Source organism: Amblyomma mixtum, chromosome 3 (genome assembly GCF_055824585.1).
Source record: "Amblyomma mixtum isolate Tamu chromosome 3, ASM5582458v1, whole genome shotgun sequence".
In the NCBI taxonomy this organism is placed as follows: Eukaryota; Metazoa; Arthropoda; class Arachnida; order Ixodida; family Ixodidae; genus Amblyomma; species Amblyomma mixtum.
The window spans coordinates 373,867,461-373,894,557 of NC_143014.1; the positions used below are offsets into that span (position 1 = coordinate 373,867,461).

At 45.6% G+C, this 27,097-nt stretch overlaps 1 protein-coding gene across 3 annotated transcripts in view; it reads right to left on the bottom strand.

The window, feature by feature from the left end:
• Positions 1-228: 228 nt before the first annotated feature.
• Positions 229-27,097, bottom strand: part of ash2 (Set1/Ash2 histone methyltransferase complex subunit ash2) — a 67,855-nt gene continuing 40,986 nt past the window's right edge. For 2 of the 3 annotated variants that reach the window (XM_089584325.1, XM_089584324.1), the window contains 7 exons: positions 25,644-25,721; positions 20,689-20,778; positions 13,254-13,456; positions 11,719-11,811; positions 6,027-6,125; positions 5,869-5,928; positions 229-473 (listed from right to left, as the gene is read on the bottom strand). In XM_089584325.1, the coding sequence (XP_089440451.1) occupies positions 369-473; positions 5,869-5,928; positions 6,027-6,125; positions 11,719-11,811; positions 13,254-13,456; positions 20,689-20,778; positions 25,644-25,721 (728 nt within the window). In that variant the 3' untranslated portion in view covers positions 229-368. Of the gene's footprint in view, positions 474-5,868; positions 5,929-6,026; positions 6,126-11,718; positions 11,812-13,195; positions 13,457-20,688; positions 20,779-25,643; positions 25,722-27,097 lie in introns of those variants that run through there. The other variant, XR_016291693.1, reaches the window with a different exon arrangement.

A 27,097-nucleotide genomic window follows, 5' to 3' on the forward strand; every position in this document is an offset into this window, starting at 1 on the left:
TTTACTCCAGCCAGCTCCACGAGGACTACAGATGAACAAGCAGCTTTTATGTCTATGATTTTGCATCATAGCCACTGTTCAAGCTGTTGAGACCGGAACAGCATGAGAGATTTAGGAGTTGCTTAGGCAAATGGCTTTCGTGTCCCACTTACAAGAAAGAGGAAGGCAGCAAGTCACCTGTTGGTCAGTTAGCCTTGTCTGCTCTCAGCACTAGCCACTGGACTCAAACACGGGATGAAAAAACATTTAATGACGCTCAAGCCACTAAACAGCACTCATGAATTGCTGGTCCAAGTGTGCGCCAGAAATGGGGGGAAAATGTCCTTCTGTGCGAAAAAAATTGTGCGCTAAGAACAGGAGGAGGGCCTCTAGAAGTAGATGGCGTCCAACCGCATCTGGCTTTCGTTTTCCACAAGGTAGAGGATATCCGACAGGGTCTGCTGAACGATGATTTTGTCAACACTTTCGTACATCTGAAAAAGAAATTTTTAACAAGAGCTCAACTCTCCCAAAACAGTGAACATGATGCCAAGGCTGCACTGCAGGCAGATATTCTGTCTGTGAGGACTGTCAGATGACAATAATGACAATCGTGACGCATGCACAATAGCCGCTAATGACCCAGCTGACATAAAAAATGCACAATTCAGTCATTCGAGAAGCATTACTCGACAACACACTGCAGTACAGTACAGTAAAACAATTCGATGTCATTGGGGCCGCGAGCAATGTTCATATTAGCAGTGTTTTCGAATTAACCGAGCGCAGGAGAAAAATGGGACCCAGGCAAAACATTTCGCTGTGGGAACGTACTATCTTTCTAAAGTTTCTGTACTAATTTATTATGAGACGCTTTACAGTCCAAAAATATATCATCAACCTGTTTTCTTGATATTAATTGCGAGTGAAAAATCATGGCATGCACTAAGCAGCTGCATCACAGTCGACAAACCATGTCGAAACCTGTGCTGGGCGTCTGATAACAGTTTGTTTTCTTCTGAGAGTTATAGTCAAGTGTCCAGAGATTCCATGTTCTAATATGTTGCAGCTTTTTGAGGTCAGGGAAATCGGGTGGTGATTGGACACACACAGGCGATCAGTTGACTTGAATATAGGAGTGATACGAGCACCCCTCCAGCCTGACGGAAGAGAACACTGTGCTAGCGATGCCCAACAAATGAGGAACAAGTAATACGAAATCCATTCTCCGTAACTGCGCAAGAACACTGTGGGAATGTTATCGGGTCTGTTTGCTTTTTCAGTAACAAGGTTAAGCAGAAAGTTAAAGATACCTTCTTGATGCACAACGACATCAGGCATAGAAGAAAAACACCCTTCAGGTTCAATAACAAGGTTAGTATTTTTCCAGGCTTATACAGATTGAAAGCCTCTGTTAAATTCATCAGCTACTGGTTTTGCCTCTGAGACTGGTGAGCCATCCACCATTAACGAAATAGTGTTGGACTTGTTGCCGCCTATATACCTACAAACTTTCCCTGATGCTTCTTTGAAGAAATGACCTAAATCGATAGTGAAGAAAGTGTCCTTAGCTTTTTTGACCTCAGTTTTAGTACTGCACTTAGAGCGTTGATAGCAGAGTCTTGAGGCTGACCTGAGCGTCTCATTCTCTTTAGCTTCCTTTTCATGTGAATAATCTGTTGCGTAACTCACGGGTTCTGTTTCTTTCTCTTAATCCCGTCGGCAACAAACATGGCAATACAATTAAGACAAATTTATTTTAATATACACCACAAAACATTAACATTTTCGCCAACGTTCAAACCGTCCAAATTCATTTCTAAATAGTCTAGGATGCTCTCATCATCTGCCCTGTTGAAATCTTTCAAAACAATCACAGCCCTGTTTTTGTCAGAACACCTTTCAAAGGAAAAGGTACACAACCCCCGAAATACACTTGATGAACTTCCCAACGTGCTTCTTACTACACTGGGGCTTACTCTTCTCTCATTTGGTCATCGATGGGCACACTCTGCGATGCTGAGAAGACTGTCTTGACACTGTAATGGCTTGCCACTTTTTTCATGTTATGCGAAAGGCTATGAATGTGGGGCATAACCTGCAGGAAATCTTTCTTGATAGTGTGTTCCCGCTTGTTGCAACTCCTCACTTTTTGCACTAAACTTTCACATACACTTGTGACTAAATGCTGAGGGTATCCAGTAGAACAGAAGCACTGGACTTGTTGACTGAAGCTTGCTTCCATTATACGCGCACAAGATTTTTCCAAAGCGGACTGGCAGGCTAGGGTTACGTTAGCAAGTTTAACAAGCTTGGAATATGCACTTCCAAATGGCAGTGGGGTCTTCTTAGTCCTAGCGTTGTGCTTTGTGACTGCTTTAGGTCAAGGTACTGGAGGCAGTTATCACTGGCCAACTCATTGGTGAAAGGGAGGCCTCTGGAAACTAATGCAAATATTTTAAGTATGTTATTGACAGCTTCATCAAGATTATTCTCTTGAATCAAGTGAAGTATAACTACGTAATCGTCAACACAGTGAAAAATGTGCAAAACATGCCGACTGCAAAAATGCTCTACAACGTGCTGATTGAACGCTGACAAATACATATCGCAGAGGACGGATGCCACAGAGGGCCGAATAAAAATCCCAGCCATTGAATTCAATGGCAGTGGAGTTCAGCTTAACAGTTCAAGAAAGTGCCTTGTGCTCACATCTGCCACATTCTGAAAGTCAACTTCATCATTCTGTCCACCGTATTCTGTTTAACTGCTTCAAACAATCCTTCTCTGTCAATGGAAAATCCTGTAGTGGCCTGTGGAAAGCCATCTTCCAAGAGCTTGACAACTCCACTGGAACTATGTACTATAAACGGGTCCATTCCAACTAGGCTTGACTGTAGGTACTTCCTAATATTTTGTTGCCAAGTTCCTTTCTCTGAAACGATGGCATGTAGGGGCCAGTTGGCTTTATGGGTGAACAACATTTCTAGGAAACTAGTCTCACTGTTCTCGACTGCCATGCTTAGAGAATCACGGTGCATGCTCATAGCAGAGCCTCGAGGCCAACCTGAGCGTCGCATTCTCTTCAGCTTTATTTTCATGTGGATCTGCTGTCAGGTTCATCGAGTAATCTGACAGCACGATGTTTGTTTTTTTAAGTCAATCTGCTTGAAATTCTTTCTGACAGCTTCTGTGACCTTTTTGTCAAAGATACCGACAGGCAAGAAGACGAAGCCGCCTTCCTTGTCTGCCTACATGATTGTGAGGCCATTTTCCTTGAGGCAGTTCACCACTATGTTTATGGAAGGCTTCTTTGTACGCAGACCACTTACAGCGCATCACAGACAGTCCACTCAGCACCATGGTGTCATTTCGTTTCTTTACCTCCTGTCCTCGTCCTTTTGCACAGCTTCTAAACTTCCACGAAAATAAACCCGCTAGCCTGCAAAAACGTTCTACTAAAGCGTTCTTCTTCTAACCTGGGCTCTATTTTGTGCACGCAACCCAAGCAAGATGCAGCTGTTTCGTGAGTGAACCTCACCGCTGTGACAACCTGCCAGTCCCGTGCTTTGCCTCAAACGCAGGATAGTCCCTGCACAAATTGTGCCCGTGGTGTCGTACTGGTTTCTTTACTTCCTGTCGTTGTCCTTTTGCGCAGTTTCCAACTTTCCTTGAAAATGACCCAACTAGCCCTCAAGAATGTTCCACTAGAGCTCTGTAAACAGCGCTCAATTTAATTTCTCTTTAGTGGTACCGGTATGCATACAAATTAATGATTTTTTTATGCCTGGAGCCCCACGTGTCGAGTCAGGAACAGGCGCCGGCACGGGATGCGTACTAGACACTGCACATACTTAGTATCCCTTATACCCCACAAATCCGTGGGCGCCACGTACTGCACTACCACCGATCATGGATGGTTGTTTTTGTGAAGAAAGGTCGATTTAAACGTAATCAGAGATACTGATAACCTAACCCAGTAAAAAAAAAAAAAATGAGAACCAATTGCATTTTCAAGTGGTTCCAACTGGACCAATTGAGTTTCTAACCGGTTTCAGTTGGAATGGTGTTCGAATTGGATAGTCCAAATGGACCCCCAGTTGGTCTGTCCAACTGCACCTAATTATCCATGTGAACATTTGCACATTTGACAAACAAGGCAGAACTAATACCTTACTATACCTCATAAAAATAACACTCATATACCTCATAAATGGAGTATATAAATATGAGTGAAAGTTTGTAACCTGGAAGTACATATTGAAACTTTATATGCATATATATACAAAGGGTGCTTCACCTAAGACTTTACACAGTTTTTCAAAATAGGCTTTTTCAGTTAAAAGAGCGCTTTTTTTGGCACAGCATTGTCAGTGGTGTAGTACACCAGAATACAGCTAAGGCGTGCTTACTAAGCAGGCTGGTTAATTAATACTGAATAGTTTATTTTTTAACTAGTACAGTTAGGCTCCTTTTTTTATGGAGATGTGTATAGCCCACTGTAGGTAATATCCATATCAGTTTTCAGAATTTTGGAAATGTGGTTATCCTAGGCGCTGTGGCCCAACAAATTGTGGCTATTTCGATGAGTTACAAGCCCTGGAAGATTGCTTTGCCTGCAAGCTTCTCGAAAGCGCGTGTATTTTGGCACAATGTAGCCAAAATTTGTTGGGCCACAGCGCCGAGGGTAACCGCATTTTCGAAATTCTAAAAACTGATACGGATATTACTTACAATGGGCTGCACACCTCACAATAATTAAGGAGCCTAACAGTAATCGTTAAAAAGTTACCTATTTAATATTAGTAAACCAGCCTGCTAGTTAGCACGTCTTAGCTGTATTCTGCTGTACTACATTGCTGACAATGCTGTGTCGAAAAAAAAAACGCTGTTCTAACTCAAAAGGCCTGCTTTTAAAATTGTGTAAAGTCTTCAATGCAACACCCTGTATATAGGTATATGCAAATAGTGGCTTAATATATAGTGTTTCTTGTGTGTGATGTATGCTTGTTGTTAACTTTTTTTTTTTCCATAAAAACAATAATTTTCAATTCCCTTGTAAAAATGTTGATCGCCACCAGTCAGAGTGTCTTCCTACAGTCCTCCCAAATCAGTTTTCCTTTTGCAAGTTGATGTTAAGTAGTAGAAATATTTCTCACATTATGTATTTTGGTCAAACTAATTACATATGAGGCATGTTTTGTGATTATTTATTTATTTATTTATACATACTGCAGCGCAATTTGTATGCGCTATGGCAGAAGTGGGAAAAACACAAAATGCAGCAAAATGTACAAAGTGAGAAATACAAAAAGTTAAAATCACAAATGAAATATCAAACAAGAAAGGAACTGTTAACAACAGGGTAAGAATAGACAGCTATTATGCGTCTTCAATGGCAGTTACAAAGTTTTGAAATGGACGAGAACGAATGGACCCAGGTAAAGAATTCCAGGCTTCTATTGAACGGGGAAAAAAACTGAATTTGAAAAAAATTAGCATGCGCAAAATACGGTATCAAATTAAGCTCGTGATGACTTCTTGTAGATGATAATGGTGCAAAGTTAATGTAGTGGTTAGCTGAGAGCCTTACTGAGGAATTGACAACACAATGTAAGAATTTTAATGATTCTGGATATGCAATAATTGCCTAGGACCTAATGGGTCCAAATGGTTGGGTGGCTAAAAACCCAACTGGAATCAACTGAAAAATCCAAATGAAACCAACTGGAACCTCCAACTGGTCCAAATTGAAATTTCCATTGTGTTCGCATGCACGTGAAACAGCCTCAACCGCTATTCTGTAGGGGAAAGCACCAATTTTCCTGTGCACTGCCACAACTGCAGGGATTACGATGACCATGCACACAGCAGGCCACCTGTACTCACCCCTGAGCATGGTACATCCTTCGGCTTGTGCTTGAAATTGGGGCCAAAATTCACCCGCACCTGGCATGTTTTTGAAAAAGAATGGTAACCGAGCATGAACGAAAAAATCCTGCAAGCATTATGAGACAAGAAACCGAAAACCAAAAAAGAAGGCTCACCGTGCAGCCTTTGTACAGGGAGATTGACGGGAAGTACATTCCTTCGTTGATGTCTCTCCACGCAGTTCCAATGCACTCACCATTCTTGTAGAACACAATCTGCAGCAGACAAATCCAGCAGTTACACTCGTGTGCATTTGTGAACCAAGGAACGTGGATCACCATGCGGAATTCACATGCGTTCAGTGGTGGCGAGGGCCGCAATGATTAACACAAAACAGTGCAAGGCTCTGCAGAATGCCGCCAAGATCACATCTTGGACAATCAGTAGTAAAATGTCATCATTGTGATGCCTAGCCTAACTGATATCAAGAGGTTACTGTGGTACCTGAAGCTGTTAAGAGTCATGGCATGGTTTTCACGTTCTTGTGAGGCGTCAAAAAAAAGAGTATTTGGCGGGGACATTAACCGTGAAGGAAATAACCAATGTTCGAGCTTATTTGACGAGAACAGCATAAAAAAAAAATTCAGACCAAAGCCTACATGAAACGACACGGGCAAAGCCATCTTGCTGCATCGACAGGATGCGCACACGGACCAGCACGGAATTAAATGGCAAAGTGGCCATCTGCACAACAGCACCATCAAGCATGCACGGGTTCTACCCAAAGAAGGGCGCTTCATGGAGTTGCTAGTTATGCACATGACGTTACATGAAGGTGCTAGAGATATGCTCACACGACTACAAACAAAGCACTGGGTCAGCTGAGGTCGGCAGATAGCAAAAGAGCACTCAACGAATGCATAATATAGTTAAACCTGCATGTAGTGAACTTTCATGTAGCGAACTTCTCTATGCTATTAAGTTTTTCAATTCCCCCATGCCGTCCCATTTGAAGCTCATGTGTGTTTGTAAACCCCAGGTTAAGGAAGTACAGTCAAACCCACTTATAACAATATTGAAGTGCCACGGAAATACCACTGTTATAACTGGGTTGCGCCGCAAAAAAGAAAGCACTAAAAAATTAAGTGCATTTAATGACAGGAAAGACCCGCAGGGGCTTGATCATTCTAATGCTGTAAAAGCTCGTTAATTTGAACTTCAGAGGACCGGAATAAATGTTCGTGTTATCGAATGATCCCGAAAAGCGAACCGCTTGCATCACGCTATACTTATTTGGAGAAAGACTGGGCAATGGCTGCTTGCTTCTGAGATAAGAACAGCGCGACGGTGATTATTTTTCACACTGTCATAAATGCTTTATTGCATGCACAATGTCGGGAGCATCGAAGCAGAACTGCTCCAAAGTGGTAAGTGCCTCCCCAGAAACCTGCACGGTGCGACGCGACAACGCTCAAGCTCCATCTCTACTACATCACGCCCCTTGCAAGTAAGTGACAGCACCGCTTGTGAGGGAGACTTCACTGCACAAACAGTGAAAAGCATGTGACAAGCATGCCATTTTGGCACACTGGAAGAACTGAAGAGAAGGAACCATGCGGACGGATGCAATCGCGTCAACTGGTGCCCTAAACGACACAGCTGGGCTCGGCTAGCTGGCTGATATGGGCTTGCGCGAAGCTCAGAGAAGTGAAACTGAAATGATGCAGTCCGACTGATCTCGGAACAGGGCCGTGTGTTTGTCGTCACGCCAGCCGTTCTATGCACATCAGAGGTGCATGAATGATTCTGCAGCATAAAACTCAGGTTTGAGCAGTGCTATTTGGACAATCACTCGCCACACTGGTCATACCTGAATGCAGCCTCTGTTCCCATTCGAAAAAACCGGTGCAAGAGCTGTAGTGTTCATATTAGCCAGCGTACAATGCCATAGTCATACGTGGGCGTTGGTCAGGACAGTGCAGGTAATCGGAATTATCTGGATTTGCGAGTTAATGTAGGTCGAAATCACGAGCTTTTACTACCCCACAACTTGCATAGGTTCCTGTTCGTTGTTTTCTGCGCCAGTTATAACTGATAATATAACTGATAATTGTAATAACTGATAATGTGCTACGACAGCATTGTTATAAGTGGTTCTTTTTACCACAGAACACGTGGTAAAGCTGACGGTGCTACGACAGACCATTGTTATATCCAATATATTGTTATAACCGGTACTGTTATAAGTGGGTTTAACTGTATTGCAGAGGTTGACCTTGAAGTAACGAAGTCATTGCAACGACTATCGTATTTACATGCATAATGAACAATTCCCCACTGCTGTCATTAAAAATTCGTTTCTGTAACCTTGTGTTTTTATATAAAAAAAAATGCGTGCCTTGAGGGCCGGTGATGTCGGCTATCACAAAGCCGTCGGATTGTGCCGTAATACAGCAAACACCTTTTCAAGCGAACAGCGCTTAACAACGATGACACAAACGTGGGTGCCGCAGCTTGTCGACCGCAGATTTTTGTTGATGACGGACAGGTGGGGAGGCAGCAGAAAAACAGGCGGGCAGGCGAACGTATGATATGAAACTTCAACTGTCACAAAAAATATGCTGAAACATTTTTTTTCCTCACGCAATAAACCCTGCCCCCAAACTGATGCCTACTTTTCTGGAAAAAAAGTGGGTTCATTACGCGAGTAACTATGGTATCTGTTAGCTAGCACTGTGTTACTTGAAACTTGGCTGAACCACGCGAAAGTTTCGTGACAATAAAACGGGAATTGACAAGAAAGGAAAGCTCATGAGTCTAGGTTGCAACGAGCCACCGCAGTTGATACAACGCGCTATGGATGGACGGATGGAACAGAGATGGGAGCATCCTCTTTGAAATGGGGTGGTGGCAGCTGCCACCATGCTCAGCTTTTTTTCCCCTTCATATCTTGAACAGTGTTATCGGTGTAATAAATAGGTGTATAAATTCACCACTTTCTTTAAATACAATTTTAAATCCTGCACTTGTAACCTTATGTCACCTCAATGCTTTTCAGCCACCAATCTTATAACTGCTTTTTACCAACTTCTACCATCGACTCATTCCCATGAACATTGTTATCTCTAAACCCTAGGGCCTCAGGGAGAGTGATTGTCCCTGCATCGACATCCGGATGGATACCATCACATTTGATTATGAGGTGTTCAATTGTTTCCACAGATCTACCACACACTGCACATGTGTCATTTTCTTGGTTAAAGTTCTCTTTGTACCATTGTGTTCTAAGACACCCTGATCTAGCATCAAGGAGTAGGGCACTGCCTTTTGAGTTATCATAGAAAGATTCCTTCCTGATATGCCCTTTCCTATTTCAATATACAGTAATCCCTCGTTATAACGAAGTCAGCGGGACGGCGAAAAAATTCGTTATAAGCGATAATTCGATATAAGCGACTGCTCGAAAAAAGCTAAAACAGTCGAGATGCGTCACAACTGCGAGGAAGCTGGCGGATGGCGCTCAAGGTCAAGGTCAGTGCCTTCTCGGAGGAGCACTGCCACAGCGAAATTGCAAGTTCGTGGCCAATGTAGCTTTCGCTACAAAATTTGCTCGTAGCACATTTGTTACTTCTACCAGCAACTCAGTATTGGTCAGCGATCCTCAAAGATGATACAGTTCAAATTTCTTATACCAGAGTTTATTATCTATATCAAGAACAAGCTTTAGCTCATTTTTGTGATCCAGACGGGATCCAGGCTGATCGACAAGCCGGCAGGCTCTGCTTACTTCCCGTTCGCACAAGAAAAATACAAAGCAGCCATGCTGCCATAAAGTCTGCTTCCTAGATTCGAGCAACGACAGCATGTCTGTGCAAGAGTCGGCAACGACGCCGCCTGCAGGAACGCCGGGTGACAAACTGCGCGCTGCTCCCTGACTGCCCTGGTCGGCGCTAAGCCTAGCCGGTTTCGCATCGATGCCGCAGCTCTTAGCGCTTCGGGACTGGCCAGCACTCAAATAAAGGCGCTACACTCGGCAACCCTTTACTGTCAACCGGTCCCATAATAAAAGATACGTTAGATTTCCGCGACGCCTTCAGCAACAGAGCTAGCTAGCAGACGGCAGGCGAACCGCATCAGGCAGGAGCAGCACCAAAGCGGATGAAATTTGCTTGAATCGCAGTCATCACCTCTACCCCCAGGGCTTGCTATGAACTTGAACAAACAATACTATCGCGTATCGCGTTTTCAGACGCCAGCGGCCGGCATCAAGGCTGGCAGGCCACGGCCGGTCTCGGCGCGCGCGAGCGAGCGAGCTCGTCGAGACCGGCCGCGGGCAGGCCGGCCCGGCTCAAAGGAGCACGCCCTAAGTCATCTTGACGCTGTGGCTCTCCGCACTCGCGTTGGCTCCCGCTACCCGTCGTTGCGTTTGCCGCGGGCGGCCCGTCGTTGACATGACGCAGCCAGCGCGCTGCGATCGGATGCTGCGACGCCGTTCGCAACTTCGCGCCGCGGTAAATCGCGCTCGCTTTTCGCACATGTGTCCCAGCCGTAACAACAAAATTCAGTGACCCTATCACGCATTTAGACCGGCCACTTTTCCGCCTCCAAGACACCGCGGTTGTCTGGCACCGCAAAGCGCAAGGAAAACTACTTTCTTGTGGATCCTGTCACGGGGAACACCAGGAATGCGCTTCCGACCGAGATTAACGGTTCGGGTGCGCTGCACCATGGAATTTGGCCCCGCTGAGCAGGGGACACTCTGCACTCCTTGGTTGTCCGTTACTGGGCAGGGCATCGATCGTGGGTTTGGTACTTTTGTGACCTGTTCTATGCCTGCATGAGTCTAATTCGTCGGCGGTATTAATTTTACACTGCATGCGCAAAGGGCCGCTGCCACGGGGGCGATTCCTACGCTCGGCGGCGGCGATGCCTCCGCTTGACACTTCGCTCTAAGCGGGTCAAGCTCTTCGTGTGCTTCGAGTAATGCGGCTTAAAATGCATGCGTTTAGGTCGGGACCGGAAGAAATTTCGAATAAAGCGATATTTCGAGTAAAGCGATTTCGTTATAACGAGGGATTACTGTAGTTCTATGGTCTGCCTTTTGTCCATTGAATTAATTCAGTTATTACCTTTTGCACTTTTTACTAGTTGTTTAAAGCACTTCTTCGTCCTATTGTCCTGCATACTTACCGGTTAGTTTCCCAGATCTTTTACCGCCACTGTGAGTCAACACTCTCTCTGTATAAGTACTTAAACACCTTAGCTGCCCACCTGTTATCGTCCCAATTTTCTGAGGCGTTCTTCACTTAGCATTTTACTCTGAGCTTCCCATGCTTCCAATCATGCCCAGCCCATATCCCCTTGTACTGCCTCGTTTAGGGTTTTGCCGTGGGCACCTAGTGCTAATCTTCCTACAGCTCTCCGATTTATCTCGACTGAACTTCTGCCCTTAAGCACAGAACCGCATTCCCGAATATTTGTTGTACCCCTATACTACCCTATGTTTCATTACCGTGGCATCCTTTTTCCCTTTCGCCCCCAGAGTCTGTTCATGGTATTCTATGTATACTACGACCTTCGTTTACCCATACCTTGAGACATTTGCATTCTGCTAGTAAGGGTATTTTAAGGCCTTGTACAACTGAAGAAGATCATCAGGATGAGATAAAGAAATCTGCGGGGATACGGTGGCCGCAGCTGGCACAGGACACGGATAATTGGAGCGACATGGGAGAGGCCTTTGCCCTGCAGTGGGCGTAGTCAGGCTGATGATGATGATGAAAGGCTAAGCCAAAAACTCGCCCTCAGACTCAGCCACTAGGCATAGTTGTGAGGCCCCTTGGTTGCCAGCATTAAGAACGGCCTTACCTTGCTTCCTGGCAGTGGCTTGAGTGCCTTGATAGCTTGCTGCACCTCGTCTTTCTCTTCAAAATACAGGTAGCTCTTCACTTTCACAAGCCGCTGCAAAGAAAACAGAGAGACTCCAATGCGACACAGGCCCTTAGAGCACTCCACGTGCCTGTAGTGAACGGGTACTTTCACTGAATACCCGCTCCTTATCTTCTCATGTGATCAACAAATGGCAGGTCAAGACAAGTAAGACCCAGATTTCAACCATTTTAACAGAGTGCAAACTTCTTAACCTTCGGTAATATGTCGTGTGATACGTTGAGCACGCAAAAACAATGCAGAAAAGGCAAAATAATTCAGAGAAAACAGCACCTGCACTGCTTTGTTTCCCTTAAACTCATCTCTCTGCAAATTGCTCGGGTTCTGAAGTCACATCGACACACTACTTTTGCTTATCACCATCTAAGCTTTGCGGGAGACGTCACGCATAATAGCAGAAGCATAAGTACGGCGTCCGCACACAGAATAAAGAAACATTTCACTTTAAATCAGTCCAATATGCTCATCCCTCAACCATGCTCAGACCTCCAAGACAAGAATGCAGAAAATTACAGTGACAAGACAAACGTTCCACCCCATTCGCTCGCTCGACCGGGTGAGCTGCACACAGACTCACATGATGGCTCGCCCACACTTCATTGGCAACCCGCTGATCCACATCAACATTTTTTTCTATTTCATATATACTGGCTTTTCAGCGGCCCTGGCACCACCAACGAATCACCCAGAAAAATGCCCCATGAGATGTGCACACCTTTTTTCTGTGGTGGCTTGGCTGGGCCAGCTCGGCGGTGTGGCCCACACCTTCAGTCACCACATGCCCCTTCCACACAGGGCACTTTTATTTTTCTTTATTTTTAAAGCCTTTTCTAACATATGTCTCACTGCCGTTCTAAACCCGTGAGTGTCTCGGCATGCTGCCAATTTCGCCACTGCCACAGGCACTCATTAATACGCATCTGGGCTTGCTACCAAGGTATACAGGTATGTACTGCGGACCACGCGCAACTGAGAGGAACCAGCTAAAGAGAGCGAATGCTCTGAAATGAGTTTTAACAAACCAGGTCTCTGCGTGTGTCTGCAAGAAGTGCACTGGAAAGAGGGGACAGGCCATTCCCACAAAAGCAACCCATGTATCTTGCTCAAAGCGGGCATCGCAGATGCCAAAGAACACGAGAAGGAAGACATCAGAGAGAAAAGACGACACAGGCCACTGCCCTTCTGCAAGATGAGAACAGAAATACAGCACAAGGTAAATGCAGCATGAAGTGAGTAAACAATTTCAAGCATAACTCGCAGGCTAAAGTGTGGAGGTGCTCTGGACTTTGCCAGACCCGAGAGGACAAGCAATGGCCAGAAAGACATTCAGTTTCACGAATTTTCTTTCTTCTTTTCTCGCCACACAGCATCAGCAGCAGCAGGAGATCGGCCTCACCTCTTTTGGCAGGGCTGCGATACTGTCAGGTTCGTATAATCATTGAGCTGGGACCAACCCTGTCCTTGAAAGCATCCGGCAGAGAGAGCTGTCCCTCCTTCTCTTTACTCTTGGGCAGCTCGATGAGGACGCCCAGGGTGTCCCCCGCCCCATAGCCTCCATCGTGAAAGTGGTGGCCACGACTCTCGTGGAACCGCGTGCCCTTGCGCGATCGCCAGGAGTAGCCGAAGCGGTCGTAGCCCAAGGGTGCCTGCAGATTGGCTGGAGGGATAGCCAGCAAGCATCCATTCAAATACAGAGAAGATGAAACACTTTAGTAAAACCAGAGAAAAATGCTTGCTGACAAACAGCTACATTTTTAGCCTCTGCAATTTGACGAAAAGGCAGCAGTAAATCGAAACTATCGTGAAGCACACTTCCTTCTCGTACTGCCAAATAAAAGCCACAACAATTTTAATTGCATCTCAATTCTGCGTGCAACTTTTAAATTTTTTTTCAGAGTGTCCAGTGCTGTTTCCACGAGCTCAGTGATGCCAAAGACTCTTGAAATTCCTGCTGGAAAGAGTAGTAGTAGTAGTAGTAGTAGTAGAGGTGTTTATTGGTACATTTAATATGGAAGGTAAAAGAATGTTTGTTGCCCGGCATCTGCTATCGCAGCTGGAAGCACCTGAGCTGGAGCAGCGAAAGAAAGGATAGCAGGCAGTGTGTAGAAGTGAAAGGAAAGGGGTGAGGGAGAACATTGTAGCCGAGTTTTTATTGCAGAAAACACTCCAGATAACTAGAAAAGTAATTGCCTGCCCGTAAATGTGTTTTATAGGGCTGCTAATCTGCGAGTTAACCCATTCCAGTTGTTTTTGTGAAATAGGGGATTCTACACACACAAATACACACACAAATTTTCAGCTCTTTCCAAAGAGTGGAAGATACTGTGTGTCTGAAAGGGTTACTGCATTCACAGAAGACAGTAATTACTCATTACCATCCACCCGTGTGCAGCCATATGGCTACAAAGGAAAGCTTTCACTCACTTTACACTTGAAGAAAATTTCGTCCTGGTCCGGGGTTCGAACCACTGCCTCACCGCCAACTGGGCTAACTGGGATGGCTAGAAGGGTGAGAGTGAACTGATGAATAACTCCAAGTGGAAACAGCGTTGGTCCAATGTTCAGGGGAATCCCCCCAAGGTGGGGTAGATTTGTAATAAGGGAGTGATTTCACATTAGCATCCGTCCAGCTAGGGTGCCACGATGTGTGGTGGAGTCATTCTTTGAAGGGGCCACTGTGCTACCCATGTCTCACCACTGCAGGCTGGGAGGGATGTGGCATTCTTAGGGCAAAATGCTAGTGTGTGGTGTGTCCCAGTGCATAAAACGCCCGCGACATGCCAGAGACTTGTCTCGTTTTCCAAGAGAAGGTTTTCCAAGTTGTAGGTGTGCAGTGCAAGCGCAGTAAAAGCTCATCAATTCGACCCCCCCCCCCCCCCCGTTAATTCTGAAATCTGGATAATTCAATCTGCCGGCTTGGCCCCAGCCAACGGCCATGCAAGCCCATGGCGTCGGACGTTCACCGATTCAGACGCTGTGGGCCTCGAACCAGCTAATTCGAACAGCCTCCCGAGAGGAGGCTGCGTCCAGGTATGACTGGCGCTGCACGAGAAATCATCGAAGTAGACTCAGTTACACGCTGCAAAGTTACTTGTGCCTCTGATGTCCATGCGCGATGAATAATAACGGATGCCCCATCTCCAGGAACAATGCTGGCTATGATGGATGTGACTTGGTAGCAGTGGAGCTGTACCGTATCACACAGTGAAGGAGGCCCTTATGATTCAGGTGCAGTTCTGCTTTGATGCTCCCAACAATATGCATGTAATAAAGAATTGACACAAACGTGAAAAACAGGCATTGCCGCGCTGCTCCCATCTTAAAAAACAGGAAGCCATTGCCCAGTCTCTCACTACATAAATTTACTGTGCTGCCAGAAGTTCTCGACAGTTTTTTCAGGGTCATTCGATAATTCGAACTTTGGGACGATCCTAACATTTTTTCTGGTACCATATTTTCTGGTAACTAATGAGTTTTTGCTCAGCAAAATGTAAAGCTGAGCTAGTTGCTACTGGTTCTGCATGGTTCGAGTGCAAACAGACAAAGACCAAGAAAGCAACACACAAGTTGTTCGTTTTTGGTCTCTGTCTGTTTGTGCTCCAACGATGCAGAGCTTTAAGTGTAACATTAGTTATGCGTAAGTCAAGTTTGCAACTGAGTGGCATATATATATATATATATTATCACTGCATTTATCCTCGATGCATTCTGGACCTTTTGTGCACATGTGGCAGCGTGTAACTTTGGTTTATTTCTTGATAACGAAACGCTTTGCTCTTAACTGCTTGTTGTATACCCGCAAGCGTGTGGGTACGGATAAATACTGCATGGCCCTTGTCACCCACTTTCATGTGTTCTGTTTTCGCTTGTGCAGAAAAAAGCATGTGCACAATGCAATGCTATGGAGAGAGAGCTTGTAAAATTGGTTCTCTTCCGATCAATGCACTGTGATTGTAGGGCTTCTTTGCCCTTAGTGGTAAGCGATGAATGATGCGCACTTGGCCACTGAAGAGCACAACTTTCTCAGAGGCCACAACTGACCAGACAGAACAGTAGAAAAGTCATGCTCGCAGGCTTATAGCCCTCTGTGTGCCTGGCAAGGATAAGAAGAAAGGGTGGCGAAAAAAAGCAGAGGCGGCCGTTGCTACGTTGACCACGTATGGCGTAACAGAGTGGTACTTCTAATTTTAAAATGACTGCTCTGTCAGTCCACTGCCAACTGAACAACCTGGCCTGAATGAGACTGAGCCTAACGAGCCATATCTGCTGCAAAAGCCAGGTGAGCAGTTTTGTATTCTAATACGGAAACAGCGCACCTGGAGTGAACTTTTTTAGGTGCGGCAGCAATGTACTGTTTTTACAGTGACAATGGAAACACCCCACTGTCAGAAATATAGACACAAAACGATGTGAACTGAAGAGAAATGACCCCACTTTATTCATACACATGCTATAAAGATAAAAGTATGGCAAATGCAGACAGATTTTGCAATGTGTAATATACAAATAAATTAAAATCACAGACAGGAAGAGAAGAAACGACATTTACCTCATCATTACAACAAATGCAATAAGCATACTAGTAGCATGAGAACAAAAATAAGGACAAAAAATTTCCGTGAAACAAGAGACAGTTATTAGTAGTCAAGTCTCCACTCTGAACGGCGGCGGGGTGATTAGCCGCATCCAGGCACTCTAGTTTCTTGCAAGGGGGATAGTGAAGGGGCAAAAGCATGCACAAAGCTGCGTAGACAAGCGAAGGGAACGAGAGAGAGTACTGGGCAACACTGAGTGCCGGACATGCGCTGGGCACTTGTGCGACAAAAGCGTGCCTGCCGACTGACGATGGGTGCACCAGAGTCGGTGCTTCTTTCTATCTTAAAGGTGCACTGAAGAGGAATCTGAACTTGTCTTTTTGCCCCTGCGGGAACTCGATCTACACGTTCCGAGCTTTCTTAGAAACTGCGATTTACTGCCCTGTGTGGCCGATTTCCCCAATTAAATCGAATTAACGTCCGGCTCCCGCCTTTTTTTTTTTAATTCTGCCTCGTACGGTGGGCGGAGTCGACCAACGCATGGAGCGCCTTTCACCCAGTCCCGTGGCGGCTTGCCGCTCCGCCATCGGCGGAGTAATACGTAGTAGTCCGTAGTAGCAAATAGTCCGCGCCTATTTTTATTTCTTCGGGCTTATTTTGCGGCTATATTATCTGCGAATGAAACTATTTATTCATGGAAACCTAAAAAACAAAATAAAGCGAAAGCAAAGCCTCCACGGGACTGGGTGAAAGGCGCTTCACGCGTTGGTCGACTCCGCCCACCGTACGAAGCAGAATTTAAAAAAAAAGGCGGGAGCCGGACGTTAATTCGTTTTAATTGGGGAAATCGGCCACACAGGGCAATAAGTCACTGTTTCTAAGAATGCTAGGAACGTGTGGATCGAGTTCCCGCAGCAAAAAGACATGTTCAGAATCCTCTTCAGTGCACCTTTAAGCTGTGGGTGAAGTCCTTCACAAGCGGGGGGATCCACCCCGACTGTGTCACGCTGTGAAGGACGCCAGAGAGGTTCTGTTTTGACACGCAAGTTGGCATTGGCAGAAGTGTGAAAAGCAATCTATGTCCTGCTGTTGTCAGCTCAAAACCAGGCTACCAATGCCCTATCTTTCACCAAATAAATTTGCCATTATGCGAGCAGCTTTTGTCGCTTTTTCAAGGTCACAGAATAGTTGGAACTACCGTATTATCAAACAGCTTTCCTGGTGCCTTCACATCCGAATCAATAAGCTTTCACTGTACTGCATTTATTCCAGTCAAAAAGCCTTTGTTTTGGTTGCATACAACTAAAAAAAGAAAACTGTTTTTATTGCCTCAAGCAGCATGTCATAGTAACCATGCCCAAGGGCAGTCAACGCTGCAGAGGCTGCGGCAGTAGTGCACCTGTAAAACCATAATACTTCTTCACATATCATTTGTTCTTTTCGAAGCCTGGGTCAAAAGTGAGGTCCGAACGAAAACAATGGGCGGCATAAAATGCACTGGGAATCTCCGTTAAAGCTATGAGATGCTGTAATTTACAGTGAGTGTGCGCTACTATATAGGCGCGGATGGAGTCATTCACCCTACCATCATACCACCTTGTCATTTGTACTTCTTCAAGCCACAGGACAAACATGTGTCGGGAAGTACAATGAAGTGCCAGAGGCTGCCACTCATGGCACTTGAGATTTGTCGCAACCAAATATGCTTGGGTTGCATGCTGAGCTACTTTTACGAAATTAGAAGGCGCCGACCAAAAGAAAGGATGAGATGACGTTTCAGCTCCCCCACGGGAGCCTTGTTCACAATGAGGCAGAACGTAGCTGCGTTGTCCATTTTATACACGGCGCAAGAGCGAACCCAGGCACCTGGCGTAGATTGGGGGCAAGTTCCCGTCATTCCGATTAAGCGTATGCACTGTCGTGTGGATAATGAGCGATTCCAGATAGAGGCGTGATATCTTGTCCTTTTCTTTTTCGATCCCACGTGCCTCTGCCCAGTCTATGTTGTGTTTAGCGGACACTAAGTGCTCGGCAAGCGCATTTTGATCTGCGCGCCGGTTTTTGACATCATTCGTGTGGTCACGCAGTCTCCGCTCAAAGTCACCCGACTCGCCAATGTACACAGACAGGCAGTCCGCACATGGGATCGAATAAATAACTCCGGGGAACTTTCCCTTCTTCAGTTTATCTTTGGCGTGCACAAGCTGACTCCTCAGCTTTCGAGCGGGTACATGTGCGGTCTTTACATCGTATGACCGTAATATGCGCGCCAAAGGTTCGCTGATGCCAGGGACATAGGGAATCGCGGCTCGTTTCTGGGTTGCGGGATTTGCCTGCAGCCTGGGACGTTCCAATTGACGCTGTACAGAGTCCATGACGTGTACAGGATAGCCACAGGTGGACAAGTCTCGCCGTACACATACATCTTCAGCAATCCGGTCTTCTCCTCTGGAACACACCTCTTTTCGTCGGAGGAGCGAAGACACCACGGAACGTTTCTGGCAATCAGCTACGTTCTGCCTCATTGAGAACAAGGGTCCCGTGGGGGAGCCGAAACGTCATCTCATCCTTTCTTTTGGTCGGCACCTTCTAATTTCGTCATGTACCATCCCGACCAGACGGGTTTCCGTCAAACTCTAGACTTCTGAGCTACTTTTCTGGCACGGACTTAGCCTGGGCCAACAGACACACTGGCTCTGACAGCACTGACTGCTATGTATGAAATAGAGTACAGTTTCCCGCGATTCCATGGAAAATGGCGGGTTTAAGAATTTTTCGCGGAATTATGTGTTAGCAGCCACATTCTCTTTCTGGATGCTACTGTTGTTACGGACATCAGTAGGAGGAAAAAATGACTAATTTACCTTACTGGCCCAAATATAATGTGATGGGAAGTTCCGAGAACTCAAGAAAAATTTACAAGAAATATTATTACAATGATAATGCAATCTCAAACTGCTGACGCCAACCCTAGCTGAAGGACCCCCTCCAAAAAGTGGCTGGCAGCTTAGCACTGCTAAGAACGAAATATTGAGCGAAAGCACAGTTCTTTTTTGCCGGTGGACACCCCTGCCATGTACCTGAAAGCACGACTGAGGCGTCCCCTGACCCAGTTACGTGCATCTTCAACTTTTTCATCGTCAATGCCAATTTACCCAATGTATGTCTGCGTCCTATGTTCCAGTGTCGCATTTCTTCAGCAGTGTTGTCAACACCAACATGTACTGCTCTAGTGCTGTGTTCATGCTACAGCACTGCCCATGCCAATGCATGCAGCACACATCTCTCTGTCACTATCATCACATAGCTCAAAGTGCGTATATTAGTTTCATAGCAGAATTAGTTGATGAAAAAAGACAATGTGCAATGCACAGCGTGAGAGTGTGTTGCCGTTTAACACGAGGCGCGATTGGCCAGCAAAGCTGAACTGTTCAAATACCAGTCGCAGCATTATTTATTTAATGCACTTTTATTTATTTACTTCACTTGGCACACACATTGCAAGATCTTGCTTGGGGTTTACCCATCGAAATGCACTAAAACACGGAAGAAGAGGACACATCGACTTTATTTAAGAGATGTGCACACCACAGTTGAGCAAAGCCAGGCCTCCAATACTTTAATGCACGCAACCTCCCAAGGAGCAGCCATCAATGCCACTGCCGCTCCATGGTGTTTTGAGCCGCTCAGTGCTGCGCCTATTTACTCACTTTATTTATTTAGTCACACTGCACACCAATGATTTGTTGTCCCAAGCAGAAGGGGCACTGACTAACAACACAGATATGACAACTGAAGATGCTAGAGACAACATGTAATAAAATATTAAATAACAGGTCTTTGGTTTACTGAATGACTAGAATGACTAGAATGACTAGAATGACCTTCCAACGTTTCCATAAAAGCTTCAGACTCTTGGCTTCCCACAAATCACTCCGCCTTCTCGCCAGCTTCTTTGCCCCAAGATCTTCGCAAAGCTGGCTGGCTCTCAAGCTTAGTGGCGAAGGCCACTTTCAACTACCTCCAAGAGAAACTTTGGTCCTGAAAATGACACGATGTGCCTTTTGAAGCATCATTTTGACGTCTCCTGCAGAATACTGCCAATTCCTTGTTCTCAATTCGCAGAATTTAAAATTTTCCACTGCAGAAAGTTAGCGGCTTTGACCAGGTCACAGCTCCAAGCATCCACTAAATGAAAGGTTTGGAATTCGAAAAGGGTCCGGAGGACACACTGAAAGGTAAACATGTTTCATGGTGTGTGTTAGGTTAAAGAGAATGGGGTTAACAACTTGAAAGGACAGAAAAGATTTCAGCCCTCTGAAAAGCCACACAAAGATGGACCAAGGCCACTTACCCAGCTCCTGAGACCAGCCAATACGGGTGGCACTGTTTTCAGGCATTTCTTCAATGGTGGCTTCGTAATACCAGCTTCCCTCTTCCACACCTGCAAGACCTTCACTTAGTGCAGCCCCAGAAAAACACTTTTCAACACCTGCCACATTGTGAGCCATTACGAGAGCTTTTGCAAACCATTTCAGGAAGCTCTGCACAGCTAAATGTCAGTGGTATTGCCATCCTTCTTCTCGAACCCTTTCCGTCCAAGGCAATACTGGACCCTCCTAGTACAAATCAAACATTTTCATCACTGCTGCTCTTACGGGCAAGCCAAGTGGAAGCCGCGATGCTGAGGAATCGTGCTCTCAGTTAGACTACACTAAAACCTCATTAAACGGTAGTTGGCCAGAGCTCAGAAAAGGTACATACTAAACGGTAGCGAGGCTTAACCGAAATGGCATAAGATCGCCCTCTTACCGTATTTACTCGCGCAACTCCTCACGCAATACAACCGCCGTGATTTCATCATGCACGAGCACGACGAAAAGTGGAAACGGTACGTTTATCCAATACATACGAGATAAGCTGGTGTTGTTTTATGTGGCTACAAAACGCATTGTATTCAGTGGGAGCCGAGTCGGGGATTTGACTTTAATACTCTTAACACAAAACTACTGTTTAAACGGGCATGTTTTAAGAATTCCTTACTGTGCAAGCAAAATGATAAGTCCGGAATAGGCAAAGAAATGCTAGAGAGACAACAAGAAAAGCGCAAAAGTTTATTGTAAAGAAAAGAACAAACTTGTCAGATAGTAAACATCTATTTGCTGTAATGGAGCTCTTATCACTCATCTGCAGAAGAAAATTATTTTTCTACACTAAAGCAGGTGCCCTTGGTTAATCCTTTTCAGTGTAGAGATAGCCTAAGGCACCAACAAGACACAGGGAATAGATTTAAAAAAAAAAAAGAAATTCAATTTCTACCCTACTTATTTACGAATAAAAAAGATCTCATGCCAAATTTTCAAGTCCCCGACATTTGAAATACAGTCGCCGACTGATTTTTCGGACTCCAAAAAATCGGACATGCTCGATTATTCAGACTGCTTCGTGGCACCGCCACTCTCCCCATAGACCGTAATGTATAACAACTGCCGAAAGTTCGGACATCTTGCAGCCTCTCGTTTGATTTTTCGGACACTCCTTGAGCCAACTCGACCGGCAGCACTTGCCGCACCGACGCTCACCGACGCGCGGTTCACTTCGCTCAACGCCATTTTTGTTTTGAACTGAGCCTCCTTGCTGCCCCGCGAGGTGGCGCTACTGCAAATTCCCGCTCATCATCATCGTTTCCGCGTGGTTCGGTAGCGTGCCGCATGGTGGCGCGCCACACCAGTTCCGGCCGCAGCTTAGTAAGCCATCTCAAGGCAATCCAGGAGCCGCTTTGTTTGTTTATCCGGCAGCAAGCCCGCGAGAGCGCCGTGGTAGCACGACGCAGCGCTGGAGATGCGATATTAGCCTAGGGCGGCTTACAGCCGGCGTTTTGTCATCGAAAGGGGTCTGTTGAACCCCGAGTAGCAGTATCAAGATGTTTCGTTGAAGCGCGCGTGAGCATTGACTTATGCAACACCAGGCCGGCGGCAGCAAGCCCGCGAGATCGCCGTGGTAGCACGCAGCGCAATGATGCCAACTCAGGTCAACGTTTTCTCCCTAGATTGAACCCCCAAAAATCCCTAGATTGAAGAAAAATCCCTAGCCTATAATTGTTTAATTGTTAATGCGACCATTTAAGCTTTAGCAAAGTCTCAGCGCAGTTCACTGTTTCGTCCATTGGTTATATCTTTTGTCAGACATTAATAAAACCGTGTTAGCCACAATTGCTCCTTTTTTTTTAGATTTACCTTACATAGAGGGCCCACAGATGGCGCCAGCTTTTACAGAGACGTGTGGTCACTGGTGAGAAAGATAGTGAGCAACGACGCTCACAAGCAGTCGACTCCCGTTTCACCGCACCGGATTTTGAGCTGCTCCTTCAGCTGGCTTATCTTTACGCGCAAAGAACCTATGCAGCCCTTTGAAAAATAAATGCAGTTGATACCAAGGTGAAAGAGCTGGCATTTTCTGCTAAGCCCCGTCAACACATGAAAGTATTTTATTCAGACACCATTAAGGGTTGTTTTAAGGATTGTTTTAAGAGGCACACAGAAAGACGAAAATATTTGAATTAATGAAGGACTCCTTCTCGCCTCATAGAGAACATTCAGAAGCGGTGAAATGGCGTTTCTCACCTCACAGTTATTTATTAATCATAGTCGCAATCAAGGACCGCCAAATAGCTTTGGAACTACTAAGGATTGACAACCCGAGAAACTGACATAATTAAAAATGTAATCTTGTTACAGTTACACAGCAATGATACAAACGTAAGATTGGTAATTACAAATTCAGAAAGTGATTCCTTACAACTTTGAATGTGTTTTTTGGTTGAACAGCACGTTTAAATCAAGTGGTCTAGCATACGTGGAGAATGCGAACAATTGTGGCACTTTTTGGTAAAGGTAAGCGGTGAGCGTAAACGTAGCGCCTTGATCCAGGCACCACAAGTTAAAATTCAACTTCGTCTTTCGTAGAGCAGCAGTCACTCGAAGCGCCAGAGCTGGCACGCACGTTTGAAATTCACATGGTTTCGTTTTTCCTCCCTGTGCAGCAGTCGATAATTTCGCGTTGCAGAACTGCTTTCGCCCTCTCTCAGCTCCGCAGAATACTAAAAATAAAGGAGTAGTAATTAGCATTTTTCACAGTTTTTTCTGTTCCAAGCGCAAAATAATCAGACACACCTGCCATTGAGCCGCTTAGAGTAGCAATTCTACGGCCTCTCAAAATCCCTAGATTTCACAAAAAAGACGCTAGATCCCTGAAGGAAAGAAAAAACCCCTAGATCTAGGGATAAATCCCTAGGGTTGGCATTACTGACGCAGCGGTGCAGATGCGATGAGGCCCGACGGCTCTCGAAACGATGTGGGGGAGGAGGCAAGTAGAGGAGGTGGTGAAAGAAGGCACGGAGAAGAGGAGGAGGAGGAGAGGCGGCGTTGGGCGAGGAGACATATGCAACGCCAGCCCGGGATCAGCCAGTGCATGTAAGCTCGTTAATTCGACCCCCGTTAATTCGGAAAATCGGATAATTCGACGCGCGCGCGAGGTCCCTACAATTATACATAGGAGTCTATGGGGCGAAACTCTCGTTAATTCGAACAAATTTTGCCGTGCGTCGGTTAATTCGACTTCACTCCGCAGCCCGCCAAGCCGGTTTGCCGAGAGCAAAAAGAAAAAAACACTGCCATGAGCGGCGCTACTGTACTGCTGATAGGCCATCCGTATGGTCATATTATCATCCATCCATCCGAGGAAGCGAGTTAGCGGCGGCCGAAGCGGCTGGCGTCTTTTTTTTGTGCTTTGTTGTGTCGCAGCAGTCTCTACGATCGCGGTTATTTACGGCGCCTTTTTTGGTAAATGCGCGCTTTGTCAGCGTGTTTACTGCGCTGCTTGTTGTTGCTGTTTTGTTGCGACTGAGAGAAGGGTGAAAGGAAATTGCAAGGGATTGCCTACTGGCTCAGCCGAGCCACCACCGCTGCCATGTGCAGATAGAGGAGAGTTAAAAGATCAGAGGAAAGATAAAGAGAAAAGATAAGACGCGCGTCCCAGCAACAACGCCGTCCCCGCGGCCGCTGGCTGAAAAAACAGATAAGCGGGGAGCCGCGCTCTCCTCACCTCCTCCCCACCTCCTCCCCGCGCTGCTTTCGGGTGGGTAGCGCGCAGGGCCTGCGCGCCTCGCCTTTGTGTCCTGTCAGCTGACCGAGGATGAAATAATTAAAGTGACAGGCGCTGACAACGACGACGATTTACGATTTTGAGCAGTTGTCCCAAATGCCGAAGTGCACGGTGAAAGAAGCCGCAGAAGCCTTGTCCGTGCGGGAGGACTTCTGTGAACAAATCCCTGACGGCGCGTGTGCCGCGGAGCACCTGGCAGCTGTTAGAGCTATCGTAGTCGCTCAAATTCGCTCGAAAAAGCAGACGGTGATTACAGATTTCCTTGCCAAATAAAGGTATACTTCCTGTTGCGGCAAACATTGTTTTTTGTTGTTCATTCGATAATTCGACATTCGGATAATTCGACAATTTTTCGCGGTCCCGTCAGTGTCGAATTAACGAGTTTTTACTGTAAATAAACGATTTCTTTCTCTTTTTTTTCTGAATTTGTTTTTTCGGACACCTGTTTATTCGGACATTTCCGCGGTCCCCGTGAGGTCCGAATAAACAGTCGGCGACTGTATTTAAAAACTCGCATTAAAAAAGCTGCAAGTCATTTTCTTTTTCCTAGCACATTTCAATCTTATAATTTGCTTGAACTGTGTACAATAGGAAAATGTACAATGACGCCAAGTATGTCTTCCACAATGGTGGCTCCCTGGGCATTGAAAACTGTAGCTACTAATACCAGGTTTTAACACTGTCGTACGGTACATGCAACAGAATGGGTGGCTCGAGCTTATGCGAACCTTTAGAGACAATCTGATTACTTCCGTAACCAAGCTTCACTGGCAACCAAAAGTCAGCTGCACGGGCTGGGACGTTCTGCTTTGAACTGTTTTTGGCTGTCCAAACAAAGGGGTCCCTACTTGTGCAATACCACACCATCCACTTTATTTCCTTCATGAATGGCCCACAAATGTCTTCGGACCTGCCAATCATCCACACTTGAGTCACCCAGCCTACTCTGTTGGCAACTTTCACCAACACTTGCTGCTAAGATTTCTATCATCTGCTTCCTTACTACCCACGCACAGGATGGCGACCCTCCTGACTGCTTACAGACAGCATAAACCTGAAATCTGCTCTTGCTGTCGTGTATGCCAGGTGCTCTCCAACACTGTTATCAACCTTGCAAAGACGCCAGGAGACAGACAGCGAACTCACCATGCGTAGCCCTGACCATGCAGTAGCCCTTCTCTCCTGTCACGCTCAGCCTGTCATCCGAGAGCTTCAACTGCGGCGCTAGAGCGGGAAAAAAAAACATTTCATGCACCACGGGCATTCATGCTACTGGTCAGGCAACTTCAGTTCTGCAATTCACAAGCACCTTTACACAACCGGTTATGAAATCTGAAAGCACATAATTTTACTTCACAAAATGCTACTCCACAAAGTAACTTATGAGGACTGTAAGGAAATTGCAGCAATGTGCAGCTTGCTCTGAACTTTTAGTACCTGAGTCATTCAAGGCTTGAAGCATTATAAACATCTGAGTAATCATAAAACAGCACACATTCACAATGTTCTTCTCCACCGAGCCACACGCAGGATATAGACTGGCTGGTGTGAGCAGTCTAGGTTACAGATAGGCTTATTTATTGCCATTTTTATATAATATCTAATTATATACCTCGTATATTCCTTGGAACTAGTCCAAAATAATTCCGTTCGCTTCATTCTTTCAAATTACAACCGTACGGCAAGCATCACAGCCATGAAATCTAACGTGTCACTCCCACCGTTACAATCTCGCCATAAAATTGGTCGCCTAACACTATTTCACAAGCTATATCATCACGTTGCGCTTCACGACTATTTCATATCACCCCCAGAATACATTTCACGTCGCATCGATCACCACCGCAAGGTTGCCATCCCAACATGCCACACCAAATCTTCTTTTCAGTCACATCTTCCTCGCACATCTGTGGAATGGAACCGCCTTCCCCCCGATATTGCAGCCATTGCAGACAACAAAACCTTTCACGACGCAATAGCTAACATTGTTTAATCAAAAGGAAGTTGATCATGTGTTATATCTGTTTCCACTGTGTTGTGTACATTGATTTTATGTTATTTACGCTTTGTGAATGTTTTGTTTTATTCTGGAGAAAATTTATTTTGTACTACCTGTTTTCACTGTATTGTATTCATTGTTCTTTATCCTAATTAACCCACTCCCCCTCTGTAATGCCTTTGGCCCTGAGGGTACAATAAATAAATAAAATAAAATCACTACGTCAAAACATTTCCCCGTTGGTTTCAAAAGAGGCCGTACCCGTAAATGTTTTCAAGTGTTGTTATGCCTGCTTTAACCGAAAGAACAACCCCATCCATGCAGCCAAATTATTTTAATCCTTGGAGTATTGCTCCCCTCCTCGTACAATACTCCGATCCTTGGAGGCAACATGAGTAAATGAATAAAGTTACTTTTTCTTCAGACCCTGAAAGCAGGATACATTCTCAACTTTATTAGGAGAAATTTCAAGCAGCCTTCATAGTAAATATGTTAAAAAAAGCACAGTACGTAACCAATGAATGGCCAATCCTTGAATATGCCAGCATCATGTGGGCACAAGTCCTCATTAATAGCCTGGAAGCCATACGAGTTCACTTCG